At 43.5% G+C, this 17,374-nt stretch overlaps 2 protein-coding genes across 2 annotated transcripts in view; one reads left to right on the forward strand and one right to left on the reverse strand.

Moving 5' to 3' along the window:
• LOC311060287 (uncharacterized protein) overlaps positions 1 to 17,374 on the reverse strand; it is a 50,281-nt gene that overhangs the window by 20,348 nt on the left and 12,559 nt on the right. Inside the window, exons 2-7 of the mRNA XM_084078423.1 lie at positions 10,656 to 11,652; positions 5,612 to 5,679; positions 5,059 to 5,196; positions 3,654 to 4,009; positions 1,083 to 1,253; positions 123 to 311 (exon numbers count right to left, since the gene is read on the reverse strand). Of these exons, the coding sequence (XP_083934549.1) occupies positions 123 to 311; positions 1,083 to 1,253; positions 3,654 to 4,009; positions 5,059 to 5,196; positions 5,612 to 5,679; positions 10,656 to 11,609 (1,876 nt within the window). The 5' untranslated portion in view covers positions 11,610 to 11,652. The remainder of the gene's footprint in view (positions 1 to 122; positions 312 to 1,082; positions 1,254 to 3,653; positions 4,010 to 5,058; positions 5,197 to 5,611; positions 5,680 to 10,655; positions 11,653 to 17,374) is intronic.
• Positions 14,481 to 15,530, forward strand: LOC311060288 (kelch domain-containing protein 3-like; the record flags this gene model as incomplete). The annotated part of the gene is made up of 1 exon (XM_084078424.1): positions 14,481 to 15,530. One exon carries the CDS (start codon positions 14,481 to 14,483, stop codon positions 15,528 to 15,530), a length of 1,050 nt encoding a protein of 349 aa, XP_083934550.1.

The following is a 17,374-nucleotide window of genomic DNA, read 5'->3' on the forward strand; positions in this document are numbered from 1 at the left end:
TGTGTGTGTGCGTGTGCGTGTGCGTGTGCGCGTGTGCGTGTGCGCGTGCGCGTGCGTGTGCGTGCGCGTGTGTGCGTGTGTGCGTGTGTGTGTGTGTGTGTGCATATGTGGGCGTGTCCTACCCGTGTGATTGACAGCGGTCCAGTCCAGGCTGTCAGACAGGAAGCTGTGCAGACGAGTAGACTTGCTGACGCCGTTGATTATGATGTCATCCTCATCCTCATCCACCCTGTCGCCTGATTGGCCCAGCCCCGAGTCCTCCTGGTCTTGATTGGAGGAGGAGAGCAGCAGTAGTCCCACCCCTCCATTACCTAGGTTACAGAATAAGGGATGGTCAATGGTCGGTTTGGTGTGTGTGTGTGTGTGTGTGTGTGTGTGTGAGTGTGTGTGTGTGTGTGTGTGTGTGTGTGTGTGTGTGTGTGTGTGTGTGTGTGTGTGTGTGTGTGTGTGTGTGTGTGTGTGTGTGTGCGCGTGTGTGTGCGTGCGTATATGCGCGTGAGTGTGTGTGTGTGTGTGTGTGAGTGTGTGTGTGTGTGTGTGTGTGTGTGTGTGTGTGTGTGTGTGTGTGTGTGTGTGTGTGTGTGTGTGTGTGTGTGTGTGTGTGTGTGTGTGTGTGTGTGTGTGTGTGTGTGTGTGTGTGTGTGTGTGTGTGTGTGTGTGTGTGTGGTCCAGTCATTCCTATTATCCTAATGAACCATTTGGCTCAAAGCCAGACGTAACGCTGACAAGACTGTCTTAATCAAGGAAATGAAGAAGAAGGAAAAAAATGAGAAAAAAAAACATGATTTCCTTCATAGATGTTCTATTTAGTCGTCGTAGTAAATCAGTGCATCTGGGTCAAAAAGTGACACAGATGCGTTCCAGGTCTTAATGGGTTAAAGAGTTAAAGGTTCTATGACATTCATTTTGACTTTTTTTTCCCCATGTTTTTTGGGGGGTTTTATGACCTCAATTACACCCAAAAAACCTGAACTTTGAACATTCAGTGGATTCTCTGTGGTCTGGGGTGTTCTGGAATAATTAGGCTGAAAGGTAATGTGTGATTGGCCCTTCGGCAGTGAAGTCACAGGCTACAAGCTCACCCAGGTTGTCAAAGTCGTCCATGTACTCCTGACTGGTGTCGTTTCTCTCCAGGGAGGAGGTGGAGGACAGGGACATGTCCTCCAGCGTCTCCCCCAGGACGGACACCTCTCCCTGGGACCCGGGCTCAGCCGACAGCCCCCCCTCTGCCTCTGGAGCTTCAGGCGTGCTGCCTGGGAAAGGGCAGAAAAAAACACACACAGACCCATGTTAACAAATAGTGGTGGAAAAAGTACTCATGTGTTTTACTTAAGTAAAAGTATCAATACAGCAATGTACAAAGTATTAGCATCAAAATGTACTTAAAGTACCAAAAGTAGAAAGTAGTCATTATGCAGAATGTCCCATTTCACAAGTTTTCAAATGTATCAAAATCCTTTGAAAATAGCAGATGTACAAGCTCACAATGCGTCGCATCGCAACGCATTGTGAGCTTGTAGATCTGCTATTTTCAAATGGCCGAAATGTATATAGGGCTGAAGTGGTTAATGTATGTTTTGTAATAACAATAAAAATCTACAAAGTAACTAGTAACTAAAGTTTTCAAATAATTGCAGTGGAGTAAAAAGTACAATATTTGCCTCTGAGATGTAGTGGAGTAGAAGTAAAAGCACTGAAAATTGGAAATACCCCAGTAAAGTAAAAGTACCTCAACATTGTACTCAAGTACAGTACTTAAGTAAATGTACTTAGTTACTTTACACCACTGCTTATATGACGGGTGATATGGGCATTTTAGAACACCGGTGGGCAGCAGGACCTTCGGTAGGATCCTCAAAATAGACCCTCCGGAAAAACGCAGGCTAAAATCCTTGATTTTGCGATGAAATACGTGTTTTTCTTTTGCTATTTTATGCGGTGAAATTGCGGGAAGTTGCGAAATATAAGGAAAGTTATGAAATATGCGGCAATATGCGATATGCAAAAAAAATGCGAGATATGTGAAAAGTTGCGATATATGCGAAGCGCATATTATGCGATGCGGCCTTTTTGAAAAAACGTTACCCCTGCATAATTATGCCCCATTTTGATGATTATACGGTACATTCTGCGATCGCATAATCACATTTTTCTGGAGGGTCTGTATAAATACAGCCTTTAAACCCATTGAGACCTGAATCCAATTCTACATCTAAATCTCAGTATTCTGAAAAACCTATGTTTCTATATCAGTGGTTCTCAAACTTTATCATGTCAAGGACCCCCAAAATCATATGTATTTGGCCACGGACCCCCATCTAAATATTTTGTTCCAGGGACCCCTAGAAGCAAAGATTCGAGTTAAAAATCTTCGCTTTAAAACAATATATATATTCAAAGATTTGCACACATTTTCACGATTTTTCAAAAATAGCAGATCTACAAGCTCATAGCGCGGCATAGCCAAAGTGTAAAATAATGGTTCCAGGTCTTAACTCTTTGACTGCCAGAGTACACAGAGCCACGATTTTCGTTTTTTTGATATTTTGTAATTTAAATTCATTTAAGTCTGCATAGAGTTTGTCTGCACACGCCACAGACGGCCACCAGAGAGCAGCAGATCCACACGTTGATATACTCGCTCACTCACTCGGCCCCCTCCAAACAGGATCACATGACCATAGTCATATCCGGATGTAACGTTCTCAGATCTGCAATCGGCCGCAGAGAACGATGTGTTTACACGACGACGGAGATGACTGTTCGTCATCCAGACCAAAGAAAGTAGAAGTAGAGGTGTCCGTGCGTTAATTATGCCGTGTGAAAAACCGCCCGTTTCCCTATTCTCGCCTAAAATGCCTAAAAAAGAAAAGCAAAAACCGGAAACGGAATCTGCGTCATGAATCTGGATCCGGGTGAGTGTGAAAAAAACAAAAACAGTATCTGATGGTGGAAACTAAACAGAACAGCGCGATCACAGATTAAACAATGAAAACGCTATAAACGCTATAAACGCGTCGATGGCGTGGGTGGATGAAGTAGTAATTGACGCGTTTTCGAGTCAAGGGCCAGGGGTGCACATAACTGGTGCGCATGCGCACCCAAAATAAAAAATGCGCACCACATCAGGCGACGCGAGGCGCTTTTGCGTACCAACAGCTGGGACAGGAATTTCCAAGCTTTTATTTTTTAGCAAAAATAAAAAATAAAAGCTTGGAGATCGAGGCTAGGAATTTACTTCCTGAAGCCACAATCACACAATCACTCTAAAGCACCCGTCGGCCCCATGTACAGCCATTAGGCACAGGGGTAGAGATATGACTCGCGTCGCCTCGCATCGCCTCGCATTGCCTCGCTGCGTGCACGCAGCCAGCAGCGGCTGTTAGAGGCACTCGTCACCGATGATGAACGCACCGTAATGGTGCAAAATATGCCGTGAACGTCCCAATCTGGTGGATAAAATCAGCGCAGCAGCACAGGGCACCAACCTTGGGGGCTTTATCTAACATCGTGAGAAAAAAAGTCACATCTCCAGGTGCTCTTCTGAGTACCAGACCTAAAAAGTTATGTGCACCCCTGTCAATGGCGTTAAAAGAGTTAATGGGTTAAATGACTTATAATCGGCTATGATTGATTGATTGATCGTTTCCTACCAGGGCTGTCATCTGTAGTGGAGGGCGTGACGGGAGGCGTGTCCAGAGAGTCCCTCCTCCTTCCTCCTCCTCCAATGGGATGTGGGATCACTTCCAGGTCGCCGCCCCCCTGCTTGTTGTTGTTGTTGTGGGCGGAGCCGGCCTGCGGCGGCGGCGCGCTGGCCCGCAGGGGGCGGGGCTGCCTGATGAGTGACGGGCGCGACAGCCTATAGCCACCGGGGACGCCACCGCTGCCGGCGGGCTTGGAGGAGGGGGGGGCGGAGCCGGCGGGGCCCGGTAGGAGGGACTTCCTCAAGGAGGCGGAGACTGGGGCGGGGGAGGGGAGGAGGGAGGGGGCGGAGCCGGCCACGCCCGACCTAGACGGTACGTAAAAAAACCACAATGAGGTTCGTTAACATTTTAACATACAGGCAATGTTTGTTAACTCTTTGACTGCCAAAAACGGGAATTCCCGTCCGATGGTACTATGGCTATCATGGCCAATGACGGAAAAACGGAAATTATAAAAAAAAAAAAATTAATTCTTTTTTTTTTTTTTTGGTCTTGTTTTTTTTTTTATCTCAAAGCAACTAGGAGATAACGCTATCCAAAAAATTGCTGCTCCATTCACTTCAATGTTAGAAATCAAACGGAGGAAAAATGCACCATTTTCCTGGCACTGGGACGACACAGTCAAAAAATTGAAAAAAAAATTGAAAAAAAGTTTTTTTTTTTTTTTAAATTTTCCCCCCGAAGATTTAGACTCCTATCCACTTCCTGGTTAAAGGTATACGGGGGAGTTCAGAGGTAAATAAACACCAGCAGTACTTTTCCCCGACCACCAGGGGGTGACGCAGGAGGGAGTTCCATAGCGAGGTACTTTTGAAGGGATTGGTGCCCGAAAACAGGTTGCTTTATTGGGATACAATATGCGGAAATTCCCGCCCTGCTGGTTCTCTGAATTTTTATTTTTTAAATAGGCTCTTTCATGATAAATTGACCACATATATGAAGTTAAACAACTACATTCTATCCACACGCTATCTTAAAAGTAAATTATGTGCCTCAAAAACGAAGTTTGAGAGCGTTTTAAAGCCGAAAGTGAACGTTCATACGGACACGGACACGCACATGCGTGCGTTAATTTACGTCCCGGACATAAACATAGAACACATAAACATTAGGGAAAATACGGATTTCAGAAGGAGGACTGTGTTTCAATGGAGGAAAACACCCCAGCATCATTATATAGTGGCTGATAGAGGGGAAAAAATGCAATATATATATATATATATATATATTTTAAATTTAGGCTTAATGTTCCCTACAATACCTTTAACTTATGACTTCAAAAGCCTGTATCTCGGCTCCTGTGTACTTTTTGTTTTTACTATGTATTTTTATTTTGACATTTTTTTGGACTGACCTTTGACCGTCGACATCTTGGCCCGGCCCTCCTGTAGCTCCTCCCCCTCTGCCAGGAGGGCGTGCCGTCAACGGCGAGGAGGCGGAGTCTCGGGTCCCGCGCTCGGCGGCTCGATTGAAGGAGTACGAGCGAGAGGAGCTGAAAACACACACAGAGAGAGAGAGAGAAAACGTCTTCGGCTTTTAATCAACATTTCACACATAATATGACCAGTATGTTTGGTTGGATTTGAAAGCCCTGTTGTCAAACATACAAAGTACAAGCTCACAGCGGGTCGTTGTGAGCTTGTAGATCTACGATTTTCACTATCTTTCCTGACTACCTCATAATACACTTTGTTTTAATAATAATACAAAACTTAAAGGGACAGTTAAAGGACAACTTTGTTTTTTTACAAACAACGTTTATATTTTAGCTTGTAATTAAAGTAAATAAAGATGAGTGTCATTTTTTTTTCATTTACTGCTTTCTATAGTATGTAGAATGTCATTTTAACTAATGAACTGATTCTTACAATGAAAATGTAAAGAAAAAAAACAGAACTAAAGTTAACCTTGAAGTGGTGGTGGAGGAGCGAGAGAGAGAGGTGGTGTGTGGGGCGATCGAGGGGTTGCTCCGGACCTGAGGGTCAGAATCACAACTTTATTGACAAGTCACAGGTTTACAGAGACAGAGGGCTATAGGGGGAGGGACATGGGAAACAAACATGTATACATAGCATTAACACATTGATCGCCAAGATTTTGAATTCCACAAGGGGGCGACCTAACAAAGCTTTGGAATGATCGATCGTCACTCACAGAAGTAATATGTGGCTGTGACGTCATCGCAAAAAACGTCACCGTTCATCCCAACGATGGGATTTTCAGAAAAACAGCTGTAACTCAGTTTATTTTTTTTTGCATTGAAAAGCACTAGTTTTCAGCGGGACGAAGCCCCAAAATGGCGGATCGCGGTTGGAAGGTTGTCCTTCCTATGGATACACAGATCCCTCCGCCAACCCACGGGGACTTTTTTTTTAGTTTTTTTGGGACACAAATGTCGGTTCCACAGCGTTTCAAACATCATGGGATTGAGGTAATTATACGCTGACAAGGGGATAGAAAACTATGTTTAATATCTTGGATCCGTGGTCAAATACATATTATTTTGGGGGGTCCTTGACATGAAAAAAAGTTTAAGAACCACCGATTATAGCAACATAAGTAAAAAAAAAGGATTTAGAAGACATTTGTAGAATCCCCAGAAGCAAAGATTTGCTTATTTATATCGCTTTAAAAGAATATATAAAAACAAATAGCATTTCTACAGCTTATGAGCTTGTAGATCTGCTATTTTTGAATAGCCAAAGTAAAAGATAATGGTTAAAGTGGATAAAATCTAAAATTAAAGATGCTTTCTCGGTCTTAAAGGGACAGTTCACCCCCAAAATGACTTTTTTCCCCCAATCAAGTAGTCACCCCCACATGGATATTTAAGACAATAATTTGATGACCGGCAACGGTTCAGGTAGGAGAAACAAAGAGTCTCCTACCGGAACCGCTAGCCTAGCGGTCCTACGCCGGTCATCAAATTATTGTCTTATGAATGAGACAAAAACTAAACAAATATCCATGAATTCAAGTCTCCATGGAGGTGAATAATCCATAGGAATAAGGGGTGTACCGATACACTAAGTTCACCATATCCATACGATATGATATATGGCACTTTTTTTATCATGACATATATATATGCGGGGAAAAAAAGCAAATGCAAACAAATACAGTGAAATACTTCTGTTTTTTTTTTTTTCAAAACGCCACAACGATACACATCGTCACGAAAACGTATCACGATGTATGGCGGGACGATATATGGGCACTCCCCTAATACATTATTATACCCTACCACTCCCCTAATACATTATTATACCCTACCACTCCCCTAATACATTATTATACCCTACCACTCCCCTAATACATTATTATACCCTACCACTCCCCTAATACATTATTATACCCTACCACTCCCCTAATACATTATTATACCCTACCACTCCCCTAATACATTATTATACCCTACCACTCCCCTAATACATTATTATACCCTACCACTCCCCTCATACATTATTATACCCTACCACTCCCCTAATACATTATTATACCCTACCACTCCCCTAATACATTATTATACCCTACCACTCCCCTAATACATTATTATACCCTACCACTCCCCTCATACATTATTATACCCTACCACTCCCCTAATACATTATTATACCCTACCACTCCCCTAATACATTATTATACCCTACCACTCCCCTCATACATTATTATACCCTACCACTCCCCTAATACATTATTATACCCTACCACTCCCCTAATACATTATTATACCCTACCACTCCCCTCATACATTATTATACCCTACCACTCCCCTCATACATTATTATACCCTACCACTCCCCTCATACATTATTATACCCTACCACTCCCCTAATACATTATTATACCCTACCACTCCCCTAATACATTATTATACCCTACCACTCCCCTAATACATTATTATACCCTACCACTCCCCTAATACATTATTATACCCTACCACTCCCCTAATACATTATTATACCCTACCACTCCCCTAATACATTATTATACCCTACCACTCCCCTAATACATTATTATACCCTACCACTCCCCTCATACATTATTATACCCTACCACTCCCCTAATACATTATTATACCCTACCACTCCCCTCATACATTATTATACCCTACCACTCCCCTAATACATTATTATACCCTACCACTCCCCTAATACATTATTATACCCTACCACTCCCCTCATACATTATTATACCCTACCACTCCCCTCATACATTATTATACCCTACCACTCCCCTAATACATTATTATACCCTACCACTCCCCTAATACATTATTATACCCTACCACTCCCCTCATACATTATTATACCCTACCACTCCCCTCATACATTATTATACCCTACCACTCCCCTAATACATTATTATACCCTACCACTCCCCTAATACATTATTATACCCTACCACTCCCCTAATACATTATTATACCCTACCACTCCCCTAATACATTATTATACCCTACCACTCCCCTAATACATTATTATACCCTACCACTCCCCTCATACATTATTATACCCTACCACTCCCCTAATACATTATTATACCCTACCACTCCCCTCATACATTATTATACCCTACCACTCCCCTAATACATTATTATACCCTACCACTCCCCTAATACATTATTATACCCTACCACTCCCCTAATACATTATTATACCCTACCACTCCCCTAATACATTATTATACCCTACCACTCCCCTCATACATTATTATACCCTACCACTCCCCTAATACATTATTATACCCTACCACTCCCCTCATACATTATTATACCCTACCACTCCCCTAATACATTATTATACCCTACCACTCCCCTAATACATTATTATACCCTACCACTCCCCTCATACATTATTATACCCTACCACTCCCCTAATACATTATTATACCCTACCACTCCCCTCATACATTATTATACCCTACCACTCCCCTAATACATTATTATACCCTACCACTCCCCTAATACATTATTATACCCTACCACTCCCCTAATACATTATTATACCCTACCACTCCCCTCATACATTATTATACCCTACCACTCCCCTAATACATTATTATACCCTACCACTCCCCTAATACATTATTATACCCTACCACTCCCCTCATACATTATTATACCCTACCACTCCCCTAATACATTATTATACCCTACCACTCCCCTAATACATTATTATACCCTACCACTCCCCTAATACATTATTATACCCTACCACTCCCCTCATACATTATTATACCCTACCACTCCCCTCATACATTATTATACCCTACCACTCCCCTAATACATTATTATACCCTACCACTCCCCTCATACATTATTATACCCTACCACTCCCCTAATACATTATTATACCCTACCACTCCCCTAATACATTATTATACCCTACCACTCCCCTAATACATTTTGGTATATATTTTTTTAGTACTATATTGTGATAGTAATCATTGCTACAGAGTGTTTGTTTGGTCACATGGTCTCTCCAGCTCTTTAGTAAACACAATAGAGCGTCGCAGTTCCACCACTTCCTGGTGCCGGAAGTAAATACTCGATGCATTTTTCCCATTGACTTTTCCAAAAATATTTATATCAATCAATTTAAGCCTAGAATCAAGCTATCCAGGATAGCGGTGAATCATGACCATAAAACCTTTTTTTCTGTGATTTTTTAAAATTTTATATTTAATGATATGATATACTATATTTAATAAATACCCTTTGTTTTACCGTTTTCAAAAAAGTTTTTTCACAGAATCAAATGTTTTATGGTCATGATTCACCAGGATCCTGGATAGCTTGATTCTAGGCTTAAATTAATTTATATAAATATTTTTGTAAAAGTCAATGGGAAAAATGCATCGAGTATTTACTTCCGGCACCAGGAAGTGGGCGGGAACTGCAACGCTCTATATAGTACATGTTCAGGTAGGTGACAACATTTGAGCCAATCAGGAGAGAGCACTGAAAATTAATTTTCTGTTTAATCTTAAAAAAGATCTGGAGAGACATGGGACACTCCTTATATGGACAGGACACTCTATAGTAACGAGTATCTATCAGAACATAAGACCCATTTTGCAATTATTTGAATAATTGCAAATCACTTACCCTACCCTTTAAATCAATGGTTCTCAAAGTGGAGTCCGGGGACCCCCAGGGGTCCTTGAGGGAGTTCCAGGGGGTCCCCAGCTAAATGATAGATTAGGCACCAAATGGACCCTTATGGGTCTGTAACTCTTGGTTCCATTTGGACACTCTCAGAGTTAAATCGACATAGATTTTACTATATAAATTGCGGTCCAAGTGATAGAAATGCCATTAAATGGGGGTCCGTAGCCTCTAATGCATCAAACTGAGGGGGTCCTTGAAATTAAAATGGTTGAGAATCACTGCTAGAGCTGTTCAAATATTCTCTTATGGGGGTCTCTGGCATATCTTTTCGAAAGGGGGTCCGCGGGCTAATAATAAGTGTCAATTTGGGGGGTCCTTGACATGGAAAAGGTTAGAGAACAACTGCTTTAACCCATTAAGACCTGGAACTGTGTCATTTTTAGATTTGAGCTAAAAAGCATTATTTTACACTTTGGGCTATTCAAAAATAGCAGATCTACAAGCTCATGAGCTGGTATATCTGCTATTTTTGAAAAATCGTGAAAATGTGTGAAAATCTTTGAATACATATATTTTTAAAGCGAACATTTTTAACTCAAATCTTTGCTTCTGGGGGTCCCTGGAACAACATATTTTGATGGGGGTCCGTGGCCAAATACATATCATTTTGGGGGTCCTTGACATGAAAAAGTTTGAGCACCACTGATATAGAAACATACGTTTTTCAGAAAACTGTTGAGATTTAGGAGACATGTAGAATCGGCTTCAGGTCTCAATGGGTTAAATGCATTTTTTGGGGGTGAACTATGCCTTTAAAAACAGCAGACAGCATCAGGTACCTGGGTGAGGCTCTGAGAGCGGAGGCGGTCGTCCAGGGACAGACGGACGGCCGGCGAGCGGGGCGGGGGGGCGGGCGTGGCCGCGGGCGGGGCAGACCTCAGGCTGACTTCGGACTGAGAGCGGCTGGAAGGGAGCAGCGGGGAGCTCGCCCGGGACCCGGGCCCCCCGGAGCCGGGCCTCGAACCGGGCTTAGAGCCGGGCCTAGAGGAGGAACCGCTAGGCCCGGTGTCGCTCTGCTTAGAGCCGGGTTTATTATTAGAGCTCTGAGCGGAACCGGGAGGAGGAGGAGGAAGCCTCGGGTTCGAACCGAGTCTGTTTCCGGCGGCGGCGTTCCGGTTGGTCCTGGTCTTGGACAGAGCCTGAGGACTCTGCAGGGCGGAGGGCGCTTTTTGGTCGGGTTTGGTCCCGGCCCGCGCCGCTCCGCCGGGTTTATTAGGGCCAGGGAGCGTCCTATTGGACGACGACGACGACGACGATGATGTCACGGACCAGCCGAAGCCGAAGCCGAAGCCCCGGCCCTTCCCTCCCGCGGCGGAGGCCACGCCCCCGTCGCTGCCGCCCACGCCCCCCGCCGGCTTCCTGACCTCCCTGATAGGCTGAGGAGGAGGAGGGGGAGGGGGGGAGGGGTCATCACTGGTGGTCATCCCTTCTTCTTTCTCTCTCCTCCACTTCAGGGAGAAAGGAGGGATGATGCGGAGGAGGGAACCGTTGTGTTTGGGGGAGGAGCTTCCTCTGGGGGAGGAGCCGTGCTGGTACGGCGGCCCGTGGGTGGTTGTTGTTGTTGTTGTGGGCGTGGCCATCTGGGGGTGGTGGGCGGCGCCGGAGGCGTGGTGGTGGTGCGCGGTCGCCGTGGCAACGGGGGCAGGGGGGCGGGAGGCGGCGAACTTGGGCAGCCTGGAGACCATGGTGGGCATGGTGGTGGGAGGGGCTACGAGAGTGGGCGGGGTTGACATCAGAGCCCGCCCGCTTCACCATGGAGACACTGAGTGGGCGGAGCTGAGGGGGGAGGAGGGAGGGAGGGGACAACAGACAGAGAGGAAGTGTTAGGGACAGGAAATACCTCATCAAATATACTAGTACGTTGGTTCTCAAAGTGGGGGTCCGGGGACCCCCAGGGGTACTTGAGGGGGTTCCAGGGGGTCCCCAGGGGGTCCCCAGGGGGTCCCCAGCTAAATGAGAGTGTACAAATGGAACCAAATGGACCCTAACGGGTCTGCAACTCTGAGAGTGTACAAATGGAACCAAATGGACCCTTATGGGTCTGTAACTCTGAGAGTGTACAAATGGAACCAAATGGACCCGTTAGGGTCCATTTGGTTCCATTTGGTTCCAACTCTGAGACATTTGGTTCCAACTCTGAGACAAATGGTTCCATTTGTCTCAGAGTTACATTAACATTGATTTTACAATATGAATTGGGGTCCCAGAGGTATAAATGCCATTAAATGGGGGTCCGTAGCCTAATGCATGTTAAACTGGGGGTCCTTGAAATGAAAATGGTTGAGAATCACTGCTAGAGAGCCATAAAAACCTTCTCTTATTGGGGTCCCTGGCGTATCTTTTCAAATGGGGGTCCGTGGGGTAATAAGCGTCTATTTGGGGGTCCTTGACATAAAAAAGTTTGAGAACCACTGGTCTGGGCTAGTACTCATCAGACCAAACTGGAGCCCATATACCGTCTTCAGAAACGAGCTGTCAGAACAATAAGTTGTGCACGCCCAAGACATTCATCTCAGCCTTTATTTATCCAATTAGGTGTCCTCACTATTTATCAAGTGAACCATCTTCAAATTGGTTTATTTGTTTATGGCTCATTGGGGAGAACCCTTCCCTCCTTTTTTCATGATATATTTGAGTATAATCTTCAGGTCCCTAATTACCCAACACGTAGCTCAAATAACCTCAGACCTCCAAAGGCCCGTACCGCTCAAACCCAGTTTAATATAGGCTTCAGAGGGTCTAAAATATGGAATTCTCTGCCATTGCATCTATGGAAGTTGTCTTCTCACCAATTTAAGAAGGTTCTAAAAATCGCTTCTCTTAACAACCAAATACTTTCCATATGGTCTGCCTAATATAATATAACATTTTCCCCTAGAGGTTTACGTTTTGGTTCCCCTGACTTTTATTGTTGCAATATGTTTTTGCTGATTCTTTCTTTTTTGTAACGGTGTCCATATAGAGGATATGCGCATGCTTAAAGTGAATGGCACATCGAGTGGCAAATCGAGTGGCAAAGAAACATGCAAAGTGAATTTAACATCGTTTAATGTTGTTTAATGCATACAGATATGACTTTTCTGTTTGGATGCATGGGCTGTCAAGGCCAGAAAGTATTTTTTTGACACTCAGTAGGCATTCCTGCATAACTTCCGGGTTTGATGATGATGTCATACGAATATCCTCTATTGTTTTTTTCCGTTCTGTTTCTTCATCTGTATGATATGTCTATTAATGTTTAAACTGAAATGGATGTGTATATTCCACAGTGATGTTAATTTTTATCCTATGAATGTACAAATATTCCCGGAGAATGCCACTTCTCAAGCCCCTGGAGGGGCTTTAGGCATTCTCCTTCAAATTTTTACCAAATCTTTGTGTATCATTTTTAAATGTTCTTGTAAGTGATAATAAACAAACAAACAAAGGGGTGTGCCGATACACTAATTTCACGAAACGATACGATACGATATTTGGCTCACAACTTCGATACGATTTCGATACGATACGCACTTTTTTTATTATGAAAATATATGGAGGAGAAAAAAAGAAAATGCAAACAAATAATTCTGTTTTTGCATTATTCAGACATGCAAACTTGTAGCTTTTCAGCTACAATAGCCGTTTTGAATCCAAATAGTATGACACCTGACCCGAAAAAAAAAACATGTTGTCACTCTTTTCACTTCGGGCCGTTTGCATGCCTGATTATTATGATTGTAAAAAAAAAAAGTTTTTTTCAAAAACGATATTTTTTTCCCCCAAAACGATACATATCGTCGCGAAAACGTATCGCGATATATCGCGGGACGATATATCGGCACACCCCTAACTTAACAAACAAATAAATCTACAAGCTCACAACGTGTCGCCGCGCGACATGTTGTGAGCTTGTAGATCTGCTATGTTCAAATAGCCTGACTGTTAAAGAGAGCTAAAGTGATGAATGTATGCTTTATAATGTAATAATTGTAATCTACAAAGTAACTAGTAACTAAACTTTTAAAATAATTGTAGTGGAGTAAAAGTGCAATATTTGCCTCTGAGGTGTATCGGTTCCGTCGGAATACAAAAATGAAAACCAGTTTGACCGGAAGCCGTCACAAGACTATAGGAACTGGGCTCAACAACGCTGCAATGGGCTTCAATGTGGTTCAAGTGTTTAACGGCGGCAGTCAGTTGCAGTAAGGTCATTGGGTAATCTGAGTCGTGACATCATCACGCAACGACGTCACAATGTCCACATCATGACCGTGTCCTTTAAAACTGCATCTTCAAATAAACACAACGTCATTTAGCAACTTTTACCAACGCATACGGCTGCAGGTACTAGATAGTGACTTCCCCCTGGACATACTTTGTCAACACAGTGGATCAGACTGCCTTGGCTGTGATTGAGATAGCGTTCAACCTGCTATATTAGCAAAAAAGTCACCGGCTTCCTTGATTGGCTAAACAACCAACTTATCAGCTTTGTGGATTTGTCAAACATTTGTGTGACATTTGTAGCACTGAACCAATAAGTGGTAAGCGCCCACGACAGGACTCTATACTTTTACAGAGCAAGACTTTACCAATCCAGTTTGATCTACGGCGTGAGAGACATGTTCAGCTGGACGGTACATCTGAATGGAGGACCAGGAGGACCCAGTTATGCTACTGTTACAGTGGAGCACAAGGTTTATTCCTTTGGAGGCTACTGTGAGGGACGGACCTTCAACAACATGGAACCGACTGAGGTGCATGTCTTCAACTCAGTGTCTTTGCGCTGGGTGAAGACACCTGCGGTGACGCCTGGAAGAGGAGAACGTCACCTTGAGGTTCCCTCCAAGCGCTACGGCCACTCAGCTGTACTAGTAGAAGATAAAGTCTATGTCTGGGGAGGATACTGGAGAGGGGAGTACTACAACATGCTTTATGCATTTGATGTCGACGCCCACATATGGTTGAAACCCAGGGTTTCTGGGACTGTTCCAGAGGAGAGGTGCTACCACTCAGCCTGTGTGTTGGAGAAGGTCATGTTTATCTATGGAGGATCCACCAAGCGGCCTGGATGGACTAATGACATGTATAAGCTGGACACCAGCACAATGGTCTGGTCTTTAATTAACACCAGAGGAACTCCACCACCTGGTTCATCATATCACTCTGCCACCATCATCGGGACAAAGATGTTTGTATTTGGGGGCTATGGGGGGGACCAGAGGGTCTACTACAACACCATCAGAGTGTTTGACACAGAGACCAACTGCTGGCTGAACACACCTTCTGCACAGCTTCTTCCAGAAAGACGCTGGAGTCATTCAGCCTTTACCTACAATGGAGAGCTGTACATATTTGGTGGCTGCAATGATAACCAGACCTTCAATGATCTGTGGAGATTCAGTCCAGAGACCTTCTCCTGGAAGAAGGTTGAGCCCAAGGGGAAAGGACCGTGTCCAATGTATGACATGTGCTGTTGCATGATGGGAGATCGTATCATCCTCTTTGGAGGAAACAAACAAGTCTACACACCCTCTGATGATCTGTATATCTTAGACTTAAGTCCTAGTCTTAAGACACTATGTAAGCTAGCAGTTATTCAGTACGGTTTGGAGCAGTCTGAACTCCCACACGATGTCAGGTGGGAACTGGCAGCCATGACGACCAACTAGTGCTGTCAGAACTAAATTCGGGATTCAAATATAATTTGAATAATTAAAAAATGTTCCAATGTTGAAATTTCCATTTGAATGTTTTATTTTTTGAAGACAAGAAAATGTTTTTTTTTTCTTCTGACCTACCGATGCGAAAACAAATTCTTTCATCACGCTGCCACACCACCCAGTGAATCTGTTGTGCACGCCTGTGCGTGTGCGTGTGTCTGGTCACGCTGAGCCTGACAGACCACGATGGTTCAACACAGAGGCAGGCAGGACTCCTCCCTCCCTTTCCCCCCATAAACCTCACTTGAAAGTTCATAATTATGACGACAGCGGAAGTTTGTATGTAACATCGTTTACTCTGACCGTCGCTACAACGTGGATTTGCGGCCATCGGCGCTTGGGACGGTGGATGGAGAGCCCGTTCTCGTTAGGAAACGTAAGCTAACCAGTGAAAGTTTTTTTTTTCAATGTACTGTTATAAGAGGACGAACTGCAGGGTCAACATCGATAGCCACTGGGTAACTCGGCGAGGTAAGAAGTTGTAGCCTAATATTACTGTCCTTATATAAAAAAAAAACGAGCATCTTATCTTATCTTATATTTACTATTGTAATTGAAATGACCTCCAGAAGTTTGTCCGGGGTTGCTCAGCACAGGACCACTCGACGGCTTTAATTTATGTTAACTAGATGTGAGGGCCCTCACATCTAGTTAACATAAATTAAAGCCATAACCCTTAACTATAGTTGGTTTCACCATTTTGTTTAGCCTGTGCTCCGCCAGGGCCCGTAACTGATTGTGAGCGTGCAAAGTTTCACGGCAACCAGAATGATTGATGATTTGAAGCATTTTGTTCAAAACGGACCGCTCGACTCCTTCCAAACTTTGTAAGCCAATCTTAGCCAATCAGGATGGAATATGAAAAAATGGACAGATCCATCTTGATCACATGACTATAGAGATACTGTGTACCGATTTGCGTTTTGTTTGGACAAGATCTGTACTAGTAATATCAAAAACGTTTTGCGAAAATCGGCCTCCTGGTGGCGCTCTGCTCTGGCGTCCAGGGAGTGTGTGTGTGTACAGTTTTACGTCGATCGGTCCAACGGTGCCGGAGATTAGCTGTTCACGGACGGACAGACAGACAGACAGGGGCGAAAACATCACTTTAACACAGTGAAAAAAGAAGATGTTGTGGAACCGTTAATACGATGAATTCTTCTTTGATGGTACCAGCACCAAATGATCACCTTGTGAATGTTGTTTGTGAAGACACAGTTAGAACCTGATGTTCAACCTTAAATAACTGCAGCTGATGTTAGACAGTAAATAATAGTACAGACTATTTTAAACAACATAACGGCATGTTTAGAACAGGATTCACCACAGTTACACATCAGCTATTGTTACCACCACTATGGCAACAATATTCTAACAACATATGAAAAATAAAGCTCTCTGTTTTAGCTATTATTGTCATTTCATAGAGAGACAGAGAGACACAGAGAGAGACAGAGAGAGACAGTGAGAGAGACAGACAGACAGACAGACAGACAGACAGGCAGACAGACAGACAGACAGACAGACAGACAGACAGACAGACAGACAGACAGACAGACAGACAGACAGACAGAAAGTTGTCTTCAGTTAACACTACAATTGTAATATATTGTTCATCATTGTCTTTGCTGTCAACTGATTTAGAGCTTCCTTTTTTTTAAACTTATATTAGTTATATATATATAGTTATATATTGTAACTATAAAATAGAGTAAACTAACTGAACTAGAATAGTTATGGCTGGTTTTCTCAGACTAAGATGAAGACTACAATGCTGGACTGACTAAATAAAA

This window comes from Gymnoscopelus microlampas (assembly GCF_963454915.1).
Source record: "Gymnoscopelus microlampas genome assembly, chromosome: 14".
NCBI lineage: Eukaryota > Metazoa > Chordata > Actinopteri > Myctophiformes > Myctophidae > Gymnoscopelus > Gymnoscopelus microlampas.